At 55.1% G+C, this 17,620-nt stretch overlaps 1 protein-coding gene across 1 annotated transcript in view; it reads right to left on the minus strand.

The window, feature by feature from the left end:
- Nucleotides 1-8,518: 8,518 nt before the first annotated feature.
- Nucleotides 8,519-17,620, minus strand: part of LMF1 (lipase maturation factor 1) — a 210,964-nt gene continuing 201,862 nt past the window's right edge. The window contains exon 11 of the mRNA XM_059826580.1: nt 8,519-9,243. Coding sequence (XP_059682563.1) covers nt 9,069-9,243 — 175 coding nt within the window. The 3' untranslated portion in view covers nt 8,519-9,068. The remainder of the gene's footprint in view (nt 9,244-17,620) is intronic.

The raw sequence follows: 17,620 nt of genomic DNA on the forward strand, positions 1-17,620 counted from the left end.
ATTGATTCTTTAATCTCTACAACTGTTTTATTGACTGATACAAGAGCTATTTAGCCCATCAGCAGCAGGAAAGCAGCCTGCAAACCCTCCGAGACCCGCGACATGCTGCTAGGATGACCTCATCTGAAGCCAACGCTTTATTTGATAATCTATCACTTATTTATTATTCTAACTAACCGCTTGCAGGTGGTGTGATTTTAGTATAATTGTCCCAGCAACAGGCACGCACAGGGAAAAGCTCAGCAATGTGCAATCTTATCCGGAGCTGCTACCGCGGAGGAAGCAGGCTCCCAGCCTGTGCCGGGGAAACGGGGGAAAACCCGGCGTTTCGGTGATGGGAAGGGCATGGCAAAATCCCACCGAGTGTGGAAAACTGAAGGCAGGGGCTCGTCCTGGCTGCCGGCTCGCTGGGGGAAGAAGGAGGCAGAGCGGGATGGAAAACCCCGATGCCATCGGGGGGGACCCGCGTGCTGCCCGGCATCACGGCCGGGGCACAACTCGCACAGGGACGACTCGGCGCCACAGTTCAGCTCCCTCCTCCCCACCTGCCTGTGTGCAAAACCTGAGCAAACTGAGGATTTTGGGCAATGACGAGGTACCAGGGCGGAGGGTGTCCCGGCGAAGCCTTGCACCGGGCTGGCACGGTCCCGGTCCCCCAAGGGGTCAGTGCTGGGATCGCCTGTTGGAGCAGCACGGATGGCACGTCGAGTCCCGAAGGTTCAGGCTGGCACATCCAATGTAAAATCCTGCGTAAATAAAGAACACGGGTTTGGGGTTTATTTCTGGACGTCTCTGCAGTGGTTTTTTCCTACCGCAGCCCTGGGTTTGCCATCCCAGGGCCGAGGCGGGATGGATGCCTGAAGCCACCCCGTGCCACAAAGCCACCACTCCTGCCCAAAGGACAGAGCCGACAAGGACGGCCCCGCCACCGCGAAGTGGGGGGTTTGCTGCCTTCCCGGCCCCGGGGGGGCTGCTCCCGCCGGACCCCCCCGCCGGGCTGCCGCTCCCCGAACTGGAACCCAGAGGAGGCGGAAGGTAGAAACCAGCCCGTGAATTGACAGCGCGACTCCGAGCCATCCAGCAACGGGCTTTTAAGACCAGTTAGTCCTGCATTAGTCTCCGAGACTTTTGAGCTAGAAATCCCCCCTGGATTCGAGCCACTTAAAGCATTTTCCCAGTGCGGGAAGGGTTTGAGGATGAGGAGGTGGGTACCAGCAAACATCCCTGGGAGCAGAGGAGGTGCCCTTCCGCGTTATCTGCCCCCTCCTTGTCTGCCCAAGCTCCCTCACCCAAGCCAAGGGCCTCAGCAAAAGAGGAAAATGGCATTTTGAGTGGCAAGACCCCATTGCGGCTTCAGGTTTAACCCCGGCTGGGAAAAAAAAAAAAGCAGGGGGTTGGGAGAATCATTTTTTCATTAAAATAAAAATCGATCCACAATGAAAATAGACTTCTAATGGGAAAAGTTTAGTGCAAATGGAAGCTTTTAAAGATTCTTTTGACTGACAATAACCTGAAGACCCTCCAGGAACTCCAGCCCAGAATAATCAGATTAAATGAAAACTAATATACGATCCTGAAATTCATCCCATGCTGGTCTAAACTTGGAGCAGCTGGGTAATTTAGCCTACAGGTTTCTGCCTCATGCCCAGCAGTTCACACTGAATTGTTTAGCCAAACTTAATCTACTGGGAAGGAAAAAAGCTCTTTCCTTTAATATGTGTTAAAGTAAAGCCAGCTTCTAAAAGCAGCTGGGAGCAGGGAAGGTACACGAATAGATGTATTTTCTACGGGAAGTCCCAGACTGAAGGTTGGCTACTTTAAAACACATAACTACAATTTATAAATGATCCAGGAACGGGGAAATCTCTGGGTTGGTGCATTGTAGCTGCTAGCACGGATACTACCAGGACCGTCTCATGAGCCCTGCAGAAGGACCTCGCACAGGCACAAGCTCCCGTTCTCCGGCAGCTCCTCACCGCTGACCCCACTGCAGGGGCCACGTTCCCAAAACACGGATCAAATCCACGCTTTTACCCAGAGAAAGGTTTGAAAATGCGATCTGGGTGGATCTGAAATAAATCAAATGGAAAGAATGACTTTTTCCTCAAATCTTAAAGAGTTGTTACACCAACCCTGGAGGGTTTTTTGAAGGAATGCTGCCGGCTGGAGGGGGCTTGGCGAGGGGCAGATGTCCTCCCAGCGCCCAGTGACCGGCGGGATGATGATGGAGTTGGGAACCTCTCTGTGTTCCCGCAGCAGAAATAAACCCTGACGGGAAAACAAAACTTCCAAATATAAACTCATCATTAAAGATTTTCCAGCTGAGTCTTAAATTCCTGTGGGAGAGGAAACACGGTGCACATTAACACACACCGCAGGTTTCCATCTTACCGCCAGAAGACGGCTCTCCTGGAGGGCTTGGAGACAGGTAGATGATCTATAAAACCCTGAAAGCCCTTGCAACTTTATATGCGATGAGGCTTGAGCCAAAGCCTCACATGGCGGGCAAGGTAATAAAGCAACCGAGGAAGCCAGCCCCTCTGGGGACCCCCGGATGGTCTGATCCAGCCCCCCACACCACCCTCCCCTTGACGTGGGCATCGTCCCTTCCAGCTCGCTCCGAAAGCCACACCGCTGGGTCTTCCCGAATTACGCAAGCACGGATCGATTTAGCCATTCCCTGTGTGCGAGAGATGAGCTAAACCCCATCTGCCCGTACATACTCGCTTTGTGTTCCCCAGCAGCGACAACAGGTATAGATATTTATATGCAGTATAAAATAAAAGCCCAGGGAGGCTTCCTTTTTTTGGGGGGAAGAGCAGACCGGATGAGCTTGGCCAAGGCTGCGGCATCCGACCCGCTGCAGCCGGTGGCCAACGTGCAGAAATACAAACCCAGCTGTGCTTGCTAGGGGGTCTCATGCTTGCAAAAGGCTGTAATCTTGGCAAAAAGGAAAAAAAGTCAGTCCAATCCTGCGGACCGGACCTCCCACCGGCTGGAATCACCGGGCTGGTACCCGCTGCGGTGGTGGTCACCCCCAGGGTTCGCCTTGGGGAGACCCGGCTTTCGGTGTGCGGCAGAGTGGGTGCCCCCGGGGGGCCGGCAGCGCGTCGGAGGGTTGCAGAATTAAAAAAACCACCCGCAGTGATGTCAGGAAAAAAAATAAATTCCAAGCAAGGAAACTTCTACAGCAACACAAAACAGAGCTGAAGGGGACAACCTGCCCCGAGGGACCGTCCCCGGCAACTGGCAGTAACTCCTGGGCGCGTTGGGACGTGGGGATGGGATGCGCAGAAAATTGAACCGGTTGTTTGGTCACCCACGAAAGGAAACTCAGCTGTCAGCAGGGCAGGAGCCACGGCAGTGCCGGCAGGTCCAGCGTGGTCCCCTGTCCAGCGTGGTCCCCTGTCCAGCGTGGTCCCCTGTCCAGCGCGTCCCCACCATGTGCAGGGACAGGGGCTCGACCTTCAGCCCAGGTTAGACACGAGCATCCTCGAGCCGCTGATTCCTCTCCCCAGGAGGATACGTAAGGGCCCCTCCAGCCTTTCCTCCCCCCACCCAGTGTGGCAGCAGGGACCCTCCTAAACCCACATCACCCACGGAGGAAGCTCTGGGTACACGAGTCACCCACCTCGACCTTCCCGAAGGCGTCGCGCACCTCCCCGAGGCCCCACGGCTCACATCCATCTTCAGCCGAACAGCCGCAGGGCTGGGACGAGACAGCGGGCAGGGAGCGGGGGGCACCTTTCCGAGCGGGAGGGCTCGAGGGTGCATGCCACAGGCCATCGCCGAGCGAGTATGGAATGCAGCGGCGTGCCCAGGATTCAGCAGGGAGGAGGGCGGCGTGCCCCGAGCCCCGGCCGACCCCGGAGAACACGTGCAGAACGCATTTGGAGGGGCCGCATGACACCACCGTCCCGTGCAAACACCGAAGCATCCTCCGGTGGGGCTCCCCGCGGCCCCCCTGCCATTGCCGATTCCCCGCGGGGACCCTGCCCAGGAGTGGGGGAGGAAAGGTGTCAATTAATTTGCGTGCCCATGGGGGCCTCTCCCAGCTATTTCCCCCCCCACCCCGCGATTTTGTGGGTGATGCACTCGAGGCGCCGCGCAGCACCCAGCTCTGCGGCAGAGCCACCGACGGCCATGCAGACGGACAGGGGAGCACAGCTTTTGGAAGATGCAGCTGTAATACCCCCAAGGTCAATAACTTTCATCTAGGAAAAGAAAATGAAAAATAAAGCTGCTTATTTTTGATCCGACAACGACACCCAAGATGTTCCTGGCTGCGGTGGGAGCCTGAGCTGCCCAGGGCTGACGTGGGGCGAGCAGCCCGGCCGTGTCCTCCCCTTCTCAGCACTTGTGGCTCTGGGACCTATTTGGACCTCAAGGAGAAACAGTAGGAGGGAGCGGGATTAGATCAGGCTCCGGACCAGGGGATGAGCTGGGCAAACACAGCCAGAAAAAGAGAATTGTCACAGAGGGGGGGTTCAGCAGATCCTTGTTTTGACTGATGGACCCAAACCCCGTGCCCCAGCACCGGTGGGGTTCAAGTCGGGACCCTAATCCTCTCTGCCAGGTGCTTGGTGGGTGTCCCCGTCCCCTCTTCAAAGGCATCTGAGAAAGAGGAGCTTGGCAGGAGCAGCCCTCAGACAGAGTTATCTTTCAAGTGGATTTACGGCGCGCTGACTTGGGAACGCCACAAAGTTTTACTTCCAATGCATAGCTCAGGGAAAAAAAAATCTCTCCAAGAAAACCTCCAGTCAACAGATAACACAATATGGTTCCGATTTCCTCACCCCCTCTAAATAATTGTTTCTTTTCTCTTTTAAAATTTTGTCCCAGGGAAACGTTTCTAATTTAATCCCCTGCATGCACCTTCCTCACTGCCTTTGAATGTGTATTATCTTCCAGCCAGTGCTCCGGAGCGGAGCAAGAATTTTTGATTTAAAAAAAAAAAAAAAAAAAAAGAGAAAAGAAAAAAAAGCTTAACAAGCACAATGCGCAGCAAACAGGAATGGAAATGTGGGTCTGGGTTCCATTATCCCTGACCCAGAGGTTGGAAACGAAAAGAAATTAATTAAATTGGGGAGGGGGGAGGCCAGCACCATTTGCTGCTGGTGACCAGCCCGCGAGGGATGTCTGGGGGACGTCCATCACCCATCACCCGTCACCCATGCAGGGGGGACACCCTCACCCTCGTGCCGCTACTGAAGCTGCCGGCTCCACAGCACCCACGGAGACGGACAGGGCAGCCCGCCCGTGCCGGCTTGTTCGCGTTAGAGCCGAGGGACGGACGGGGACGGGGAAAAGACAATGCGGCTTTAACAGCGACTTAACATCCCCGGGCTTTGCGTGGAGGATCCCGAGGGACCCCCGGCAGAGGGATGGGTGCGGCCACGGAGGTGGGATCCTAAACGGGCTTTTTGCTGCGGCGAGCCCCCGCCTGGGAGCAGGGTCGGCCCCGAGCAGGCAGGGACGGCGCTGGTGGCAGGGGACGGCCGGGCACGGGCTCTGTGGTGGGGTAAGCTCAGCATGGCCACGGCTGTCCCGGGCGCTGGGAAGGTGAAAAGTGCCTTTTCATGGGAGGCTCCGTAATCCCATCAAGCCAGAGAGCAGGCGGACGGCGTGTGCTGCTCTTGGCCAACTCACCTGCCGAAAAAATCCTGCCAAAGTGCCTGACTGCTGGGGGCTGCCCAAGGACAGGGCCATGGGATGGGGTCCAGCCTCGCTCTGTGCATCCGACTCAGGGCTCCATATCAGCCATGGGAGAAGAAAATAAAAAAATAAGTAAAATGCTTCAAATAACGTCTGGCAAAAAGGTAAGTGCAGGCAGCGCCCGAGCTCACATAGATGGAGATGCTCAGCGTGAAGCCGCGCCGTTCTCTCCCATGCCCGTCGAGACACAGACCCCCACCCGTGAGCTACGCCGGATCTCGACGGACACAACCCGGCCTCCCTTGTCCCCAGCCCCTCGGCAGGTCGGCCAAGCCAGGAAGGATGATAATGGGAGCGAGATGCAGGATCGCCCTCGTCCCTCTGCACGGTAATGGGAACAAAATGTTCTTCCATTGTTCGCAGAAGAGCATTGGTTTCCAACTATGGCAAATATTTAGGAAAACACAATTGAGTCATAAATGTTATTTACAATTTGGAGCGCCCTATACGTTGCTCCAAGCCCCGCAATTAAACTATTTGTCTTGGTTTGAACATGACCGGGTAACATATAGGACTTTCCCAGTCCCCAGCCAAGAGCGTTAATGTCTTGCAGAAGCGCGGTGGCTCCGAGCGATGGGCTCTGCACCTCCGCCACCGTCATGGCTTTTCTGGGTGCCGAGTGCCAGCCACCGCTCCCTGCCCGCTGGCTCATCCCTGGCAAAGGCGGGCACGGCCGGTCCCGCAGGACCGCGGAGCATCCCAGCTCCCGGGCAGGAGGCTGCCGGAAGGTCCTCCCGCCCCCTCCAGCCATCCCGAGCTGGATCTGCCAGGGAGGGAGCAGCCGGGCAGGAAAAGCAACCACAAACCACGAGGGAGCCCCGTGCAAACGCGCCCTCGAATGCACCGGAGAAGGGAAGGGAGAGCCGTGCTCTCGCAGCCCGGGCTCACCGGGACGGTGACCAGACGCTCGGACACGACAGCAGGCACTCCCTCCAACGCAGTAAGTGCCGCGACACCCAGGACTCACCTTATTTATCGCCCGTCACCTCAGCCCCGTGGGAGCTGGCGTGTCCCCCGTGAGCCACGTTGGGGCGGCCACGGGGGGACTGCACCCAGGGCTGGGCTGCCCTCCCGGGGCTGCTGCTGGTTTCTGGTTTTTAACACTTTTAGAAAAAATAAAAAATGAGTGCAGCTCCCTCTGGTTATGCAAGAGGTATTCGCTTTAATCCCTTTCCAGAAATACACTCTCAGTGGTGCCCGTTCGGTACATGCAGTCAAAAAGGGGGAAGAAATGTGTGAAACGGCATTTCTGTGCCTGCATCCACAGCCCGCGCTGCCCCGTGCCAGTGCCGGTGACACCTTTACCTGCTGGTTCGCTTTTCCCAGTTTGGACCGGTTTTCTTTCAAAAACCACATGCGGCTGCTTTTGGTGCATCTCGTGCGGGAGGGGATGGGCTCAGCCGGACGAGCCCTGGGGACGGGGGCAGAGATGCGGCCGCCACCTCCGCCTCCCACGGTGCCCATCGGTCCCCATCGGTCCCCATCACACTGGTGGCCCCGCGGAGGACGGCTCTGCCCCGAGCACCAGCTGCTTCAGAGCCCGGCACACAGCAACGCTCTTCCCCTTGCACGTGGCTCAGGCTGAATTTGCTCTGGAAGGGTGAAAGCCTTATTGTAAGCTTTCTGGCCACTGGAATTCCTCCCCGGGGGGCCAAGGTGAACGTCACTGCAAAAACCCAGGGGGAAAAGCCTGGCAAGCCCGTTTCTGCGCTTCTCCCTGCCCTCTCCTGCTTGGGTGTGTGGCCGTGCAGCCGGCAGCGCCGGACCATGCCCGCGGGATGCTCCGCTCCTCCCGAACACCGGCCGGTCAGACACCTCCGGCACCAAACTCCGCCAGCTCCCCAAACAGGCGGGTTTCAGCCCCGGGGCCGCCGACAAAAAGCACCAGTTATAAAAACCCCAGGTTAAGCAAACAGGAAGGCGCAGCCCAGCGCGTCTGCGCTGCCAGGACAGGGCCCCTTAAAACAAGACCTGTTTAAACGTGGTGGGGCTGGCGGCAGACTTGTTGACTCCGGCCGCCTTTCCAACCCGGCCGCTGCCGCCCGGGCGACCCACGAGCTTCGGCAGCGATGGGACATGGGACGGGGCGGCCGCACAGGGCTGCGCTTGTCCTCGGGGCTGAGTCACAGAGCCCACAGGGCAGCTCCAGCAAGGAGCTATTTCGGGTTTCTCGGCAAACCTGTGGCTTTTTGCAGGCAAGCCTGATACAACGGGGTTTTATGCGTTACACAGGTTGCTTTGATCTTTTTTTTTACCCTGCAAGAAGAAACGTGTGCTGCAGAATGTGCTAACAAGCAATCGATTATTATAACCTACCCTGGCCAGTTGCTGGCTGTTTCAGACGCCGTCCACGTTCTTGCTCTCACTTCCCTCCCATCACTGCCATTTGGGCTCACCAAGCAGCACCCACGTGGTGGGACAATTTGGGGTGATTTTAAACACAGAGCGAGATGTGGGGAGACTCCAAAGAAAACAGGAGGGAGAGGGGAAATTCCGGGTGAAGTCCCCGGGTGTTTTCCCCAGCCTGGGGGCACTGCCCAGCCCCAGCTTGCCGTGCCGCCCCAGGGACTAACTGCGGGACAGCCCGGACCATGCCCGGCAAGCAGGACACGTAGCTCAGCCCGGTCATTAACCTGCGGTGAGAAGGTGGCGACCGGGCCCTTCCCAGGGCGACAGCGAGGGCAGCGTGGGGACAGCTATGTTGGGAATAAAGCAGCTTTGATGGCTCAGTGCTGGCGGCGCACATGGGGACGGGATGGGACGGGACGGGATGGGACGGGACGGGACGGGACGGGACGGGATGGGATGGGATGGGATGGGACGGAGGAGCGGTGCCCCGTGTCGGGCCAGCATCACCTCTGCATGAGCCGGCTGCAGAGCAGGACCCGGCTGCTCGGCCCAATGCCGGACCCCAGGGAACCTGGGACCCCCGGGGGGGCACTGGCTGCGGCAGGAGACTGCCCCGAAATCTCCCCTTGTGCCTCTGCAGCCATCACACACAGCAACAGGCTGGGGAAAGCAACACCAAAACCTACCCAAAACTAACCACAGTGTTGGTTCACCTTTTTCCCAAGTTCTAGAGCTGACAATTTCCGAACGGAGCAGCCTGGCAAAAGAAATCAATCATCAGGCAAGGCCGTGGCGAGAAGGGTGAACAGAAAGAAACAGGAAGATGAGAAAAACCAGACCACAACAGCAGGTGGACAGGTTGGCTGGGAACCTTCCGTAAAATATGTGTAAACAAGGATAGAGATCAAAAACACAGAGAGAGGCAAGACGTGAGGTTTGTAAGGGAGCTGACTGCTCTCCCTCTTCCCCAGCCGGTCCCTCTGGACCTTTCTCATCCTCCTCCATCAGTCCCGCACAGGGTATGGCCAATTCCTGTCTTCATAAAACTTCTTCAGGCCCTGGAGGTTGACGGGGGGGAAGTAAGGGCCGATCCTCTTCCGAATCCACCACCTCCCCTCGCTGGCGTGCTTTCCCCCGGGTTGGCTGAATTTGTACTTGAAGTGCTCCCCTCGGATCCACCTGCAGAGAAACAAAGCACAGCTTGCTCAGGAGGCGCTGGCACCGCTGCCGGGCGGAGGCGGAAAGGCGTTGGACCGTATTTGCGGTCCGCCGGGAGCGGAGTTTTTGAGCCTTTCCGTAGCTGGATGGAGAAACTGGCTCGAGAGTGCTCAGCATGGCTGGCTCCCGCATCCCGCTGCTCCATCCATCCCTGGGGTGCCGCAGCTGGAGGCAGCGATGCAGCCGTGGCTGCTGGAGCGAGGCACCGGGGAGCTCCCGGGCTGCTCTTTGTGCCATTTCGGAATGACGCATAAGGCAGAGGAGCTTTAACACCCCCCCCCGTGCACTCCCCACTGCCGCCGCGCGCTCCACGCACCTCTCTACAACCAAGGTTGAAAGAATAATAATAAAAGTGGGAAAATGATTATTTTTTTTTTCTTTTCCGAGAGCAACTATGGAGTATTCTGCCCAGGACATTTTTAGGTACAGAGCCCGACTCCCACCCCAGCTCCCCCAGCTCCAGTCAGCGGCTGCTCCTTCTGCTCCGCAGCTTATTAGCGGGGCTACGAGCGCATCTGTTTTCTGGCCGCCCTGGGAGTTGACAGAAAAGGAGATTTTAAAACAGTGCAGAAAGAAGCATTCATCAGTGTCGCGAAACACATTCGGAGGCTAACCATGCCGCCCGGTTCGGGAGGTTTGGTCCCGCTTGATGTAGGGCATGCTGACAAGAGAAGGAGTAACACCCCGGTCCTCCAGCGTTGTGGTCCCTGTTTGCAGAGTGCATCGCCGCATTGCTGGATAAGTTCATAAAATAACCCACAATATAAAAATGTCAAAGTCATGTCAATGCTCATTTAAACCTGCTTTGCTTCACTACTAAAAAACAAACCCTGCTACTGAGCAGGGCACACGCTCCCGCAGCTGCTCGCTCCCGGCGCTGCACCTCGGGCAGCCGTGAAGTTCCTTCCTACTGCTAAAATAATTAAGGACGACTCCTATATATTTGCCATTAGCGCTCACCTTCGTAACACCGGCACTCCAACGGGAAGCAGGGGAGATTGCAGATGACGGATAAAACTGCACTCAATTAAAAGGTCTGCTGCAATCACATCCCGACATTTCAATTTAAATCTTGCTGGGTACCTAGCTGAGCAACACAGAACTGATTCTCCTGACAAAACACATGAACGCGGAGCTGTTCATCACGCCTGTTGCTTGCTGCTGACTTGCATCTGTTTTATGACTGTCTCCTGGCTGGAATGAAAACAGGACACATAGCTCCATGGTCCCCCCTCCGCTGAGGATGAAGGCGGGATCCGAGGCAGCCCGGAGTAATGCATTTGGAGCTGCACTGGGACAGCTCTAATTTAAACAAAGGGTAAGGGCTGGGTGCCAAGGGAAGCGTGGGGACGGAGGTGTCCCCCGCTGCCCTACCGCTCTGCGGCAGAGCCTCCCGGGTCGCCCCGGCACCCCGCCTCGCTGCCCGCTGCCGGGGCAGGATAGCAGCCCTCAAACACGGGAGGGTAAACGGGCAGAGGAGGGGGCGATGCCACAGCCCTGGCTGGGGGCTCGGGGTGCACAAACCTGCAGCTCAGCACCCTAACTGCTGCCCTGCAGCTGCTGGCTTCCTTACAGCCAGGGCCATTCCTACACCCTCTTCTCCCCCGGCTTTTCTGAGGCTGGTAAAAGTCGAACGGGGGCTGAAGTGTTACTCCCACAGTGTTTACTTCGCAGGAGCACAAAATTTCCTGTTAATAATTAGAGCATTACTGAACAGCAACGTTCCCGCGGGTCCAGGTAGCCTGCAGGCTCCCATCTGGGGTGGTTAGAGATTTCCAAGCTGTGCTGCTTGATTGCTTTCTTCAATTCAAAAAACATATCCACCTCCCAAAAAAAGCTTTGGTGGCTGATTTTATGTCAGACCCTCTCCCGCTCGAAGCCTCCCTCCGCCTGCCACGCCGGGGCTTTTGCAGGTTTCTTCTTCCCTAAGCGATTGCAGAGCATCTACCAAGCTGGAGCCGCCTCCACGTGCACCCACACCATGGGCATAACGGGGTGCCCCACACTGAAGGAGCTATCTGCAAACCCCGTCTGGCAAAGTTCCCCTTTTCTAGAGGGGGATGCAGAACGCAGAGAGCAGTTGACTTATCTGAGCTCCCGAGCAGACCTAGGAGACCTCAGGAGATGCCGGGTCTCCGCTCAGACGCAGAAGCGCCTTCTCCCCAACCTCAAGGACTGTCCTATAACCCCTCTGGAATGAGAATTTCCTTGTGCCTTTCGAATGGGCTTGCCTGCCCAGATTAAATAATATCTATCATCTGATTTGGTATGATTTTTCCCATATGTTCTCTGTCTATTAAAATGTTTGCTATCAAAGGGATCAGCATGTAAAACTAGAACCGTGTGAGCATTAAAGCGACCACATGCAACTGAAGATGCATTTTTGTGGCATAAAGTTTGCCTTTCTATCTGAATATGTTTCAGGCTTTTCTGTTCAGAGCCTAAATCAATCTGAAGTGTGCCCCCAAGCCTCCCAACCTCTAAATTCAGCCACCCTCTTGTCCCAGCCACGGTCATTCTGCTTCCCCCAGCCCGCTCCACCTGACCCGTGAGCTGGAGTGTTGGGATGCATGGTCCACGCCAGGATGGCAAGATCCACGGAGGAGGAACCTGCACAGCTCCGTGGGCTGTGGAGTTTGTAAACTCCATGGAGCTGAGCTCTTCCAAGAGCTGAACCACTCACCCAATGATGAGCTATAAAGCTCTGGCACACCACAGCCCATGGCTCTTCGCTGTCCGGCACCGCCAGCGCTCCTCTGGGATTCAGGACTTGAAGGTTTCCAGAATGGAGAATGGAGAAGGTTTCCATTCTGGTCAGTGGAGGTACCAAAGAGCCTTTACGTGGCTGCAGCAGCCAGCACGCGCTGCAGGACGGAGAAACTGCAGCCAGGATGCCTCTGAGCATCAGAATACCTCTGAGCAGCAAAATATGACGGCAGCATCCAGACCCCGCACTATCCGCCCTTCCCGGGGTTAGGGGCTGCGGGAGAAACAGGGAAAACCTGGAACCCATGGGAATCTTTCCTCGCAAGGCTCACGGATGTAAAAGCTGCAGAGTTTAATACTCACCGGAGACCTTCATTTCAGGGCTCATAGAGTTTACAAGCTACCCCAGTATTTATAATCTACCTGGCTGCCTCAGTCCTGAAGTTCCAGGATTTGCAAACTCCTCCAGCGCAGCCTGGCTGGACCTGCTCCCTCCTCTCAGGATTTGGGGAGCGAACATGCTCCTGCACTAAGAGGGATGAAGCATTAACACCCCAGAGTCCATCATTTCAGAGCTTACAGACTTTATGAGCATCACTTGGAGCCCTGGACAGCTTGTAACTCAGGCGAGACACGTGCACGCGTGGTCGCCTGCAGACCAAGGAGCCGCTACAGGCTACAGATCACCTTATCGGCCATCGCTCGTGTTTTGTGCAACTTTGGGGCTCACACAAAGACCTTCTGGTCGGTGGAAGGGATCCACAGGTCTCCGAGTCCCCTCTGAGGCAGGAAACTGCCGGCACACGTGAACCTTGCTTGCTGCTCTGGAGAAACGGGAACATCTTCAAGAAGGTCATGAAGAAGCTGCCTGACTTCTTCACCTACATTAAAAAGGGTCTAATGCCACAGGCGGTCACTCATACTCGGAGAAGGACGAGCAAGTCCCATGTTTCAGAGGAGACAGAGAGGTCAGGAAGGACAATCCCAGCTGCAAGCAGTTTCCCAGGATTTACTGGGCGAACGCAAGCTGGCAGCTCCTCCTGGCTCCCCGGGAAGCACCGGGCACCGGCTACCACAGCCGGGCGGGGAAACGGCTCAGGAGAAACATCAGACTGAACCAGCTGAGCCCAGGTTAGCTCCCTCAGGGGAGACACGAGGGCAAAATAATCACTTGAGAGGCAAGAAGCAAGATACGGTCAGATAAAGCAAGTCAGACATTTCTCCTCCAGGAGATGGAACACTCTCTCTGCTGTAACAACAGCAGCGATGGAGGACAAGGGACAGAAGGGACCCTTTGGCAGCTTCTCCCGAGCCCAACGACGGTGCCTGGGAGGGAAAGCGGAACAGCCGCGCAGCAAAGCGACGGCGCTGATCCCGGTGCGGACGGCTGGAAGAGGGAGGACCACCGAGCTGCTCAGAAGGAGCCACTGTCCCGCACGCGATGCCGGGACCCGCCTGCCGCCACCCTTCTGGGCAAGCACCCCCTCTCCATCACCACCCGGATCGGGCAAAGCTACAGCCTCGGGGAGGGCAGAAAGGCTAAAAATAATAAGCATTATTTTTTAAATCAATATATTCATCCCGCCAGATGCCCGGTAGCAGCTGCACTGTAGCACTTTTAAGATTCGATCATATATCAGCCTATTATGACATCTTCCAACTGTACGTGTTAAAAATTAGCAGCAATATTGGAGTTGTTGGGATGGAGGGCTAAATCTCCCAGACAGCTGTAATTAGTTCCAGAGGGTGCAGCTGTCTCCCTGCAACAGCTGAGGGGTTCGAGGGAAAAAACCAGAGCCGGTGGTTTCTGTCAGAATTAATGGCCTGACAGGGCAAGGCGGGCTGGGAGAGGGAAGAAAGAAAGCAAAACACGGGGCGTCTTTTTGGTTTGGGTTTTTTTTGTTGTTGGGTTTTATCTCGAGGTTCCCCACTCCATTGTAAATCAGGGAGCAAGTGGCAGTGGAAAGTACAAATTCATTAGAGGAACAGAGCCTCCATCATTGGCTTTCTTGCTTATTCTAGCCCCGTTAGCGGGCGGGATCATAAATTCATCTTGGCCCAAGCGTGCAGAATAAGGGCAGTTTTATGGGTTGTTTTTCAACGCCGCTGACTTCTCTTTCTCCGAGGCTCCTGCAAGGTCTGGCCCTGCAGAACGAGAGCATCCTCAAAACTCTCTTGGGAGATGGCAAAGTGGATTTATTCCCCCATGGATAGGTTAGAAAGGGAGGCTCAGAGGCTGTCTCCGTACCGAGGGCAGAGCAAACCTTGGGGGAAGGAAACCTGGCTCTCCCTGGGGCTCACAGCACTGGCTGGGAATATTTTTGGCCTGGACAGACCCAGCGTGTGCGTCTCAGTTTAGTGTTTCGCAGGTGTGATGGGGATGCGGCCAACGCTCCCGAGGGAGCCGAGGCAGGAACTGCCCTTGCCAAGGGAGACGGCTCCCACGGCCACGGGACACGCGGCGCAGTCCGGCGGCGGTGAAGCTGCCCCACGGCTGCATCTGCCATCGCTGCGAGAGGTGGCTGGAAAGCAGATTTCCCACCCTGGGGGAAATCCCGATGCTTTGAGATGAGCTTTGCCCTCCCTGACGAGGCTGAAAGACTGAGGTTGTTTTTACTAAAAGAAACTCCCTTAAACTTGATTTCAGGACAGTGGAATCATTTCATGCTGATAATATTAGACATTATACTGCAGATGATAAAGTAAAGATTGTTTTTTTTTTAATTATAGTACATAGGGGAAGAAGAAAGGAACTGCAATAAAATGCTTCACCATGGCAAAACGCAGTGAGAGAGCCAAAAAAAGTGTTGACACTTTCTCACCTGTGAAGATCCTGTCACCTCCCAGGACAGCTTTCGTTGCTGGCAAAGCTGCTTTTCAGTGGGAAAACCATATGAAATATTTTACTTCTCTGTGCAGAAGACACCAGCGCACGTGGGAGAGGCCTTGGGGACTCCGCGGATTTACATCGCTCCCTTACGCTGTCACGTTGCGTGGCCCGCACGGAATCTCGGAGGGACACTTGTCCCGGCAGGGAAAAGCCCTGAGAGGTGAGAGGAGGCACCTGGGATTCAGCAAAACCAAGTTCAAACCCTGAAGGACCCGCATCCCCACGGAGCATCCCATGCCCATGAGCACCGCTTCCGCCTCCTCTAAAGACTTCTGGGGGAGACCTTGCAGAACAGAAATGCCATTTCCACCCACATCCCGGTGACGCCCGTATTTTCCAACCATCCCATACTCCCCGCCTGCTCTCAGCACCGCTCTCAATAGCTACAGAATTGCCTTTACCTCTTCTGGGGGTGGCCAAGGGAGCAGCCCCCACGGCTTCCACACCGTGCAAATACGAGAAAGCCCTTCCCATGGCTTAGGCTGCACGTCTCCACAGGTCCCACGGGAAAGCACCCACACCTTCTGCCAGGCTCCACGGTGACTTACACGGCCTGAAAATCCAGTCCAACACCCCCCCAGGTGTAAAGCAGGTGTAGCTGTGCCACAAATGGGAAATAAAAGGGCAATCAAATAAAAAAAAGAATACCAAACGCTATATTCTTCTTGTGCTCCGGCAGCCAGGTAGCATCAAATGGGAAGCGCTGCCTCCATAAATAACACTACTGCTACAAATCCAGGTCTTCAGCTACATGCTGGGGCTTTTTCAACAAAGTGCTACTATAATTGGAATAAAAGTCCTTAACTGAACATGATTTAGTATCAGAGACGCTGAACACTTCAGTCAAAAATAAACCTGACTTTTTTTCCTCCTTCTGTAGGCAAAATCTGATTTTTGTTTTCTTTCATTGTTGCAGCCTGTTTCCATGACGGTGTGTTAAACACTTATTAATTTCTCAGCCAAAGCCCTACCGTTCAGATTTATGACGGCTGGTGTTTTATGAACTATCCGCTGCACAATAATATTTTGTAAATCCACATTCCACAAACATCACTGTGCTTGAAGTAAAGCTTCACACTCAGCTAGGCTGGGCGCTCAACAATACCCTCATTTTTAATCAGTCACCTGTTTCTCATTTTAAGTTTATCACACTTGAAAAAATACTATAATTTCTAGAGTTGTAAAGAAACCTACAAACTTTGGTCTCAGAAATTTCATTTCGAAGGCATTAACTCATTTTGAAAGTCCCTTGGCTATTTAAGGTGTAGAGTTTCCATTAACAGAATAAACTCCGTGGAGTATGGAGCGTAATGTTCTTAAGGAAAACAGTCCCTTCCCCTAATTATTTAGTCTAGCAGGGAATGAAAATAATTACGGCTCAAAATTCCCTTTAGAGTCGGGGGCGGGGGGGGGAATATGGTAGGAAAATTCGCTTTTTTCCACCCAGCTACCGGCGGGAGCCGCGCTGGGCACAACCCTCAGCTGGAAGGTGGGAGCGAAGGCGTGTGAAAGGTTTGCAGCAGCCGTGGCGGGTGCCAGCTCACGGCCGAGGGTGCAGGGATGCCCTTCGGAAACCATTGGAGCTACAGCCATCCCGAACTATCTTTTCTTTCCAGGTGTTACCGCTAAGGCTCAAATTTAAGGTTTTTCTTCACAACTAAAATGAAGTTATAACAGAAAGGCGACGGTTGGCTGTAAGCGGCTGGCAGCGCTGAGGATGCCCGCGTCCAGCGCTCAGTTAAGGAAGGCTAAGGGGTCTAGATTCAAAAAGTAGGTATCCTGCGAACTTCTCACACTTCTTGCACCCGGATCGGAGGGTGCAGAGCAATCACTCGGGTTCCGGCCACGGCTCTCCCGTGGGAATGCGCCCGGGGCCGTGCCGTGGGTGCAGGGGGCTCGCCAGCCCCGCCGGGAGCTTCAACGTGGAACAAGGGGACGTATAAAATCGAACGAAGAAATGGCGGTTTTGAAATTTAAAGGGAAAACCCCCAAAACTGAGCAGGCGAACCCGCCCGAGCAGAAGTAACGCTGGGTGGAAAGCAGCCGACGGAGCCGCTGTGCCCACGCCGGCCGCAAGCGCCACGAGTGTAAACCCGGCAGAATTGGGATGGGGCACAAAAACTGGGGGCGGGGGGGGAAGCAAATGTTCACTTCAGTTTCCTTACACAGGCAATAACCGAAGAAATGTAAATAGCAACAGGAATCGGTGACTGACATGAGAGCCCAGTGCAGGATCCAGCCCTGACCCCGCCACCCCAGCGCGGGCGGGCGGGAGCACCCAGCCCAGCCCTCGCCTTCACACCTGGGTAAAAATCCCGATGGTGCCGATGTGTTTGGATTTGGCTCGCCAAAACCCGAAACATGACCCTCAACCCGGGACCCAGAGCGAAACGGGGTGTTGGATTTTGGTCTGAGCCAAAACGAGCGTTTGTAAATTGTTATTTTTATTTTACGCCACCCAAAAATACACTAGACCCGTGAAAAACTTTTAAAGCAAAGCTAATGCCAGAGCAAAGGCAGCTGCCACATAAAACCAGCACTGGATCCTGATCTTTTCCTACTATAAACTAGCTGCTAAAGAGTGAAAACAGAGGCTGCGCTTTGGTTAAACCAAGGTAATGCATGAATCAAGACCCTGTTCAACAAGATCTGTAACACCGTGTGTTCAACCCAGCATCCACGCTGCTGTGTAATTACTTACTGGACCTGCCTGTGTCCCTTTGTACGCTCTGCAATCGTTAT

This window comes from Gavia stellata, chromosome 18 (genome assembly GCF_030936135.1).
Source record: "Gavia stellata isolate bGavSte3 chromosome 18, bGavSte3.hap2, whole genome shotgun sequence".
Taxonomy (NCBI): Eukaryota; Metazoa; Chordata; class Aves; order Gaviiformes; family Gaviidae; genus Gavia; species Gavia stellata.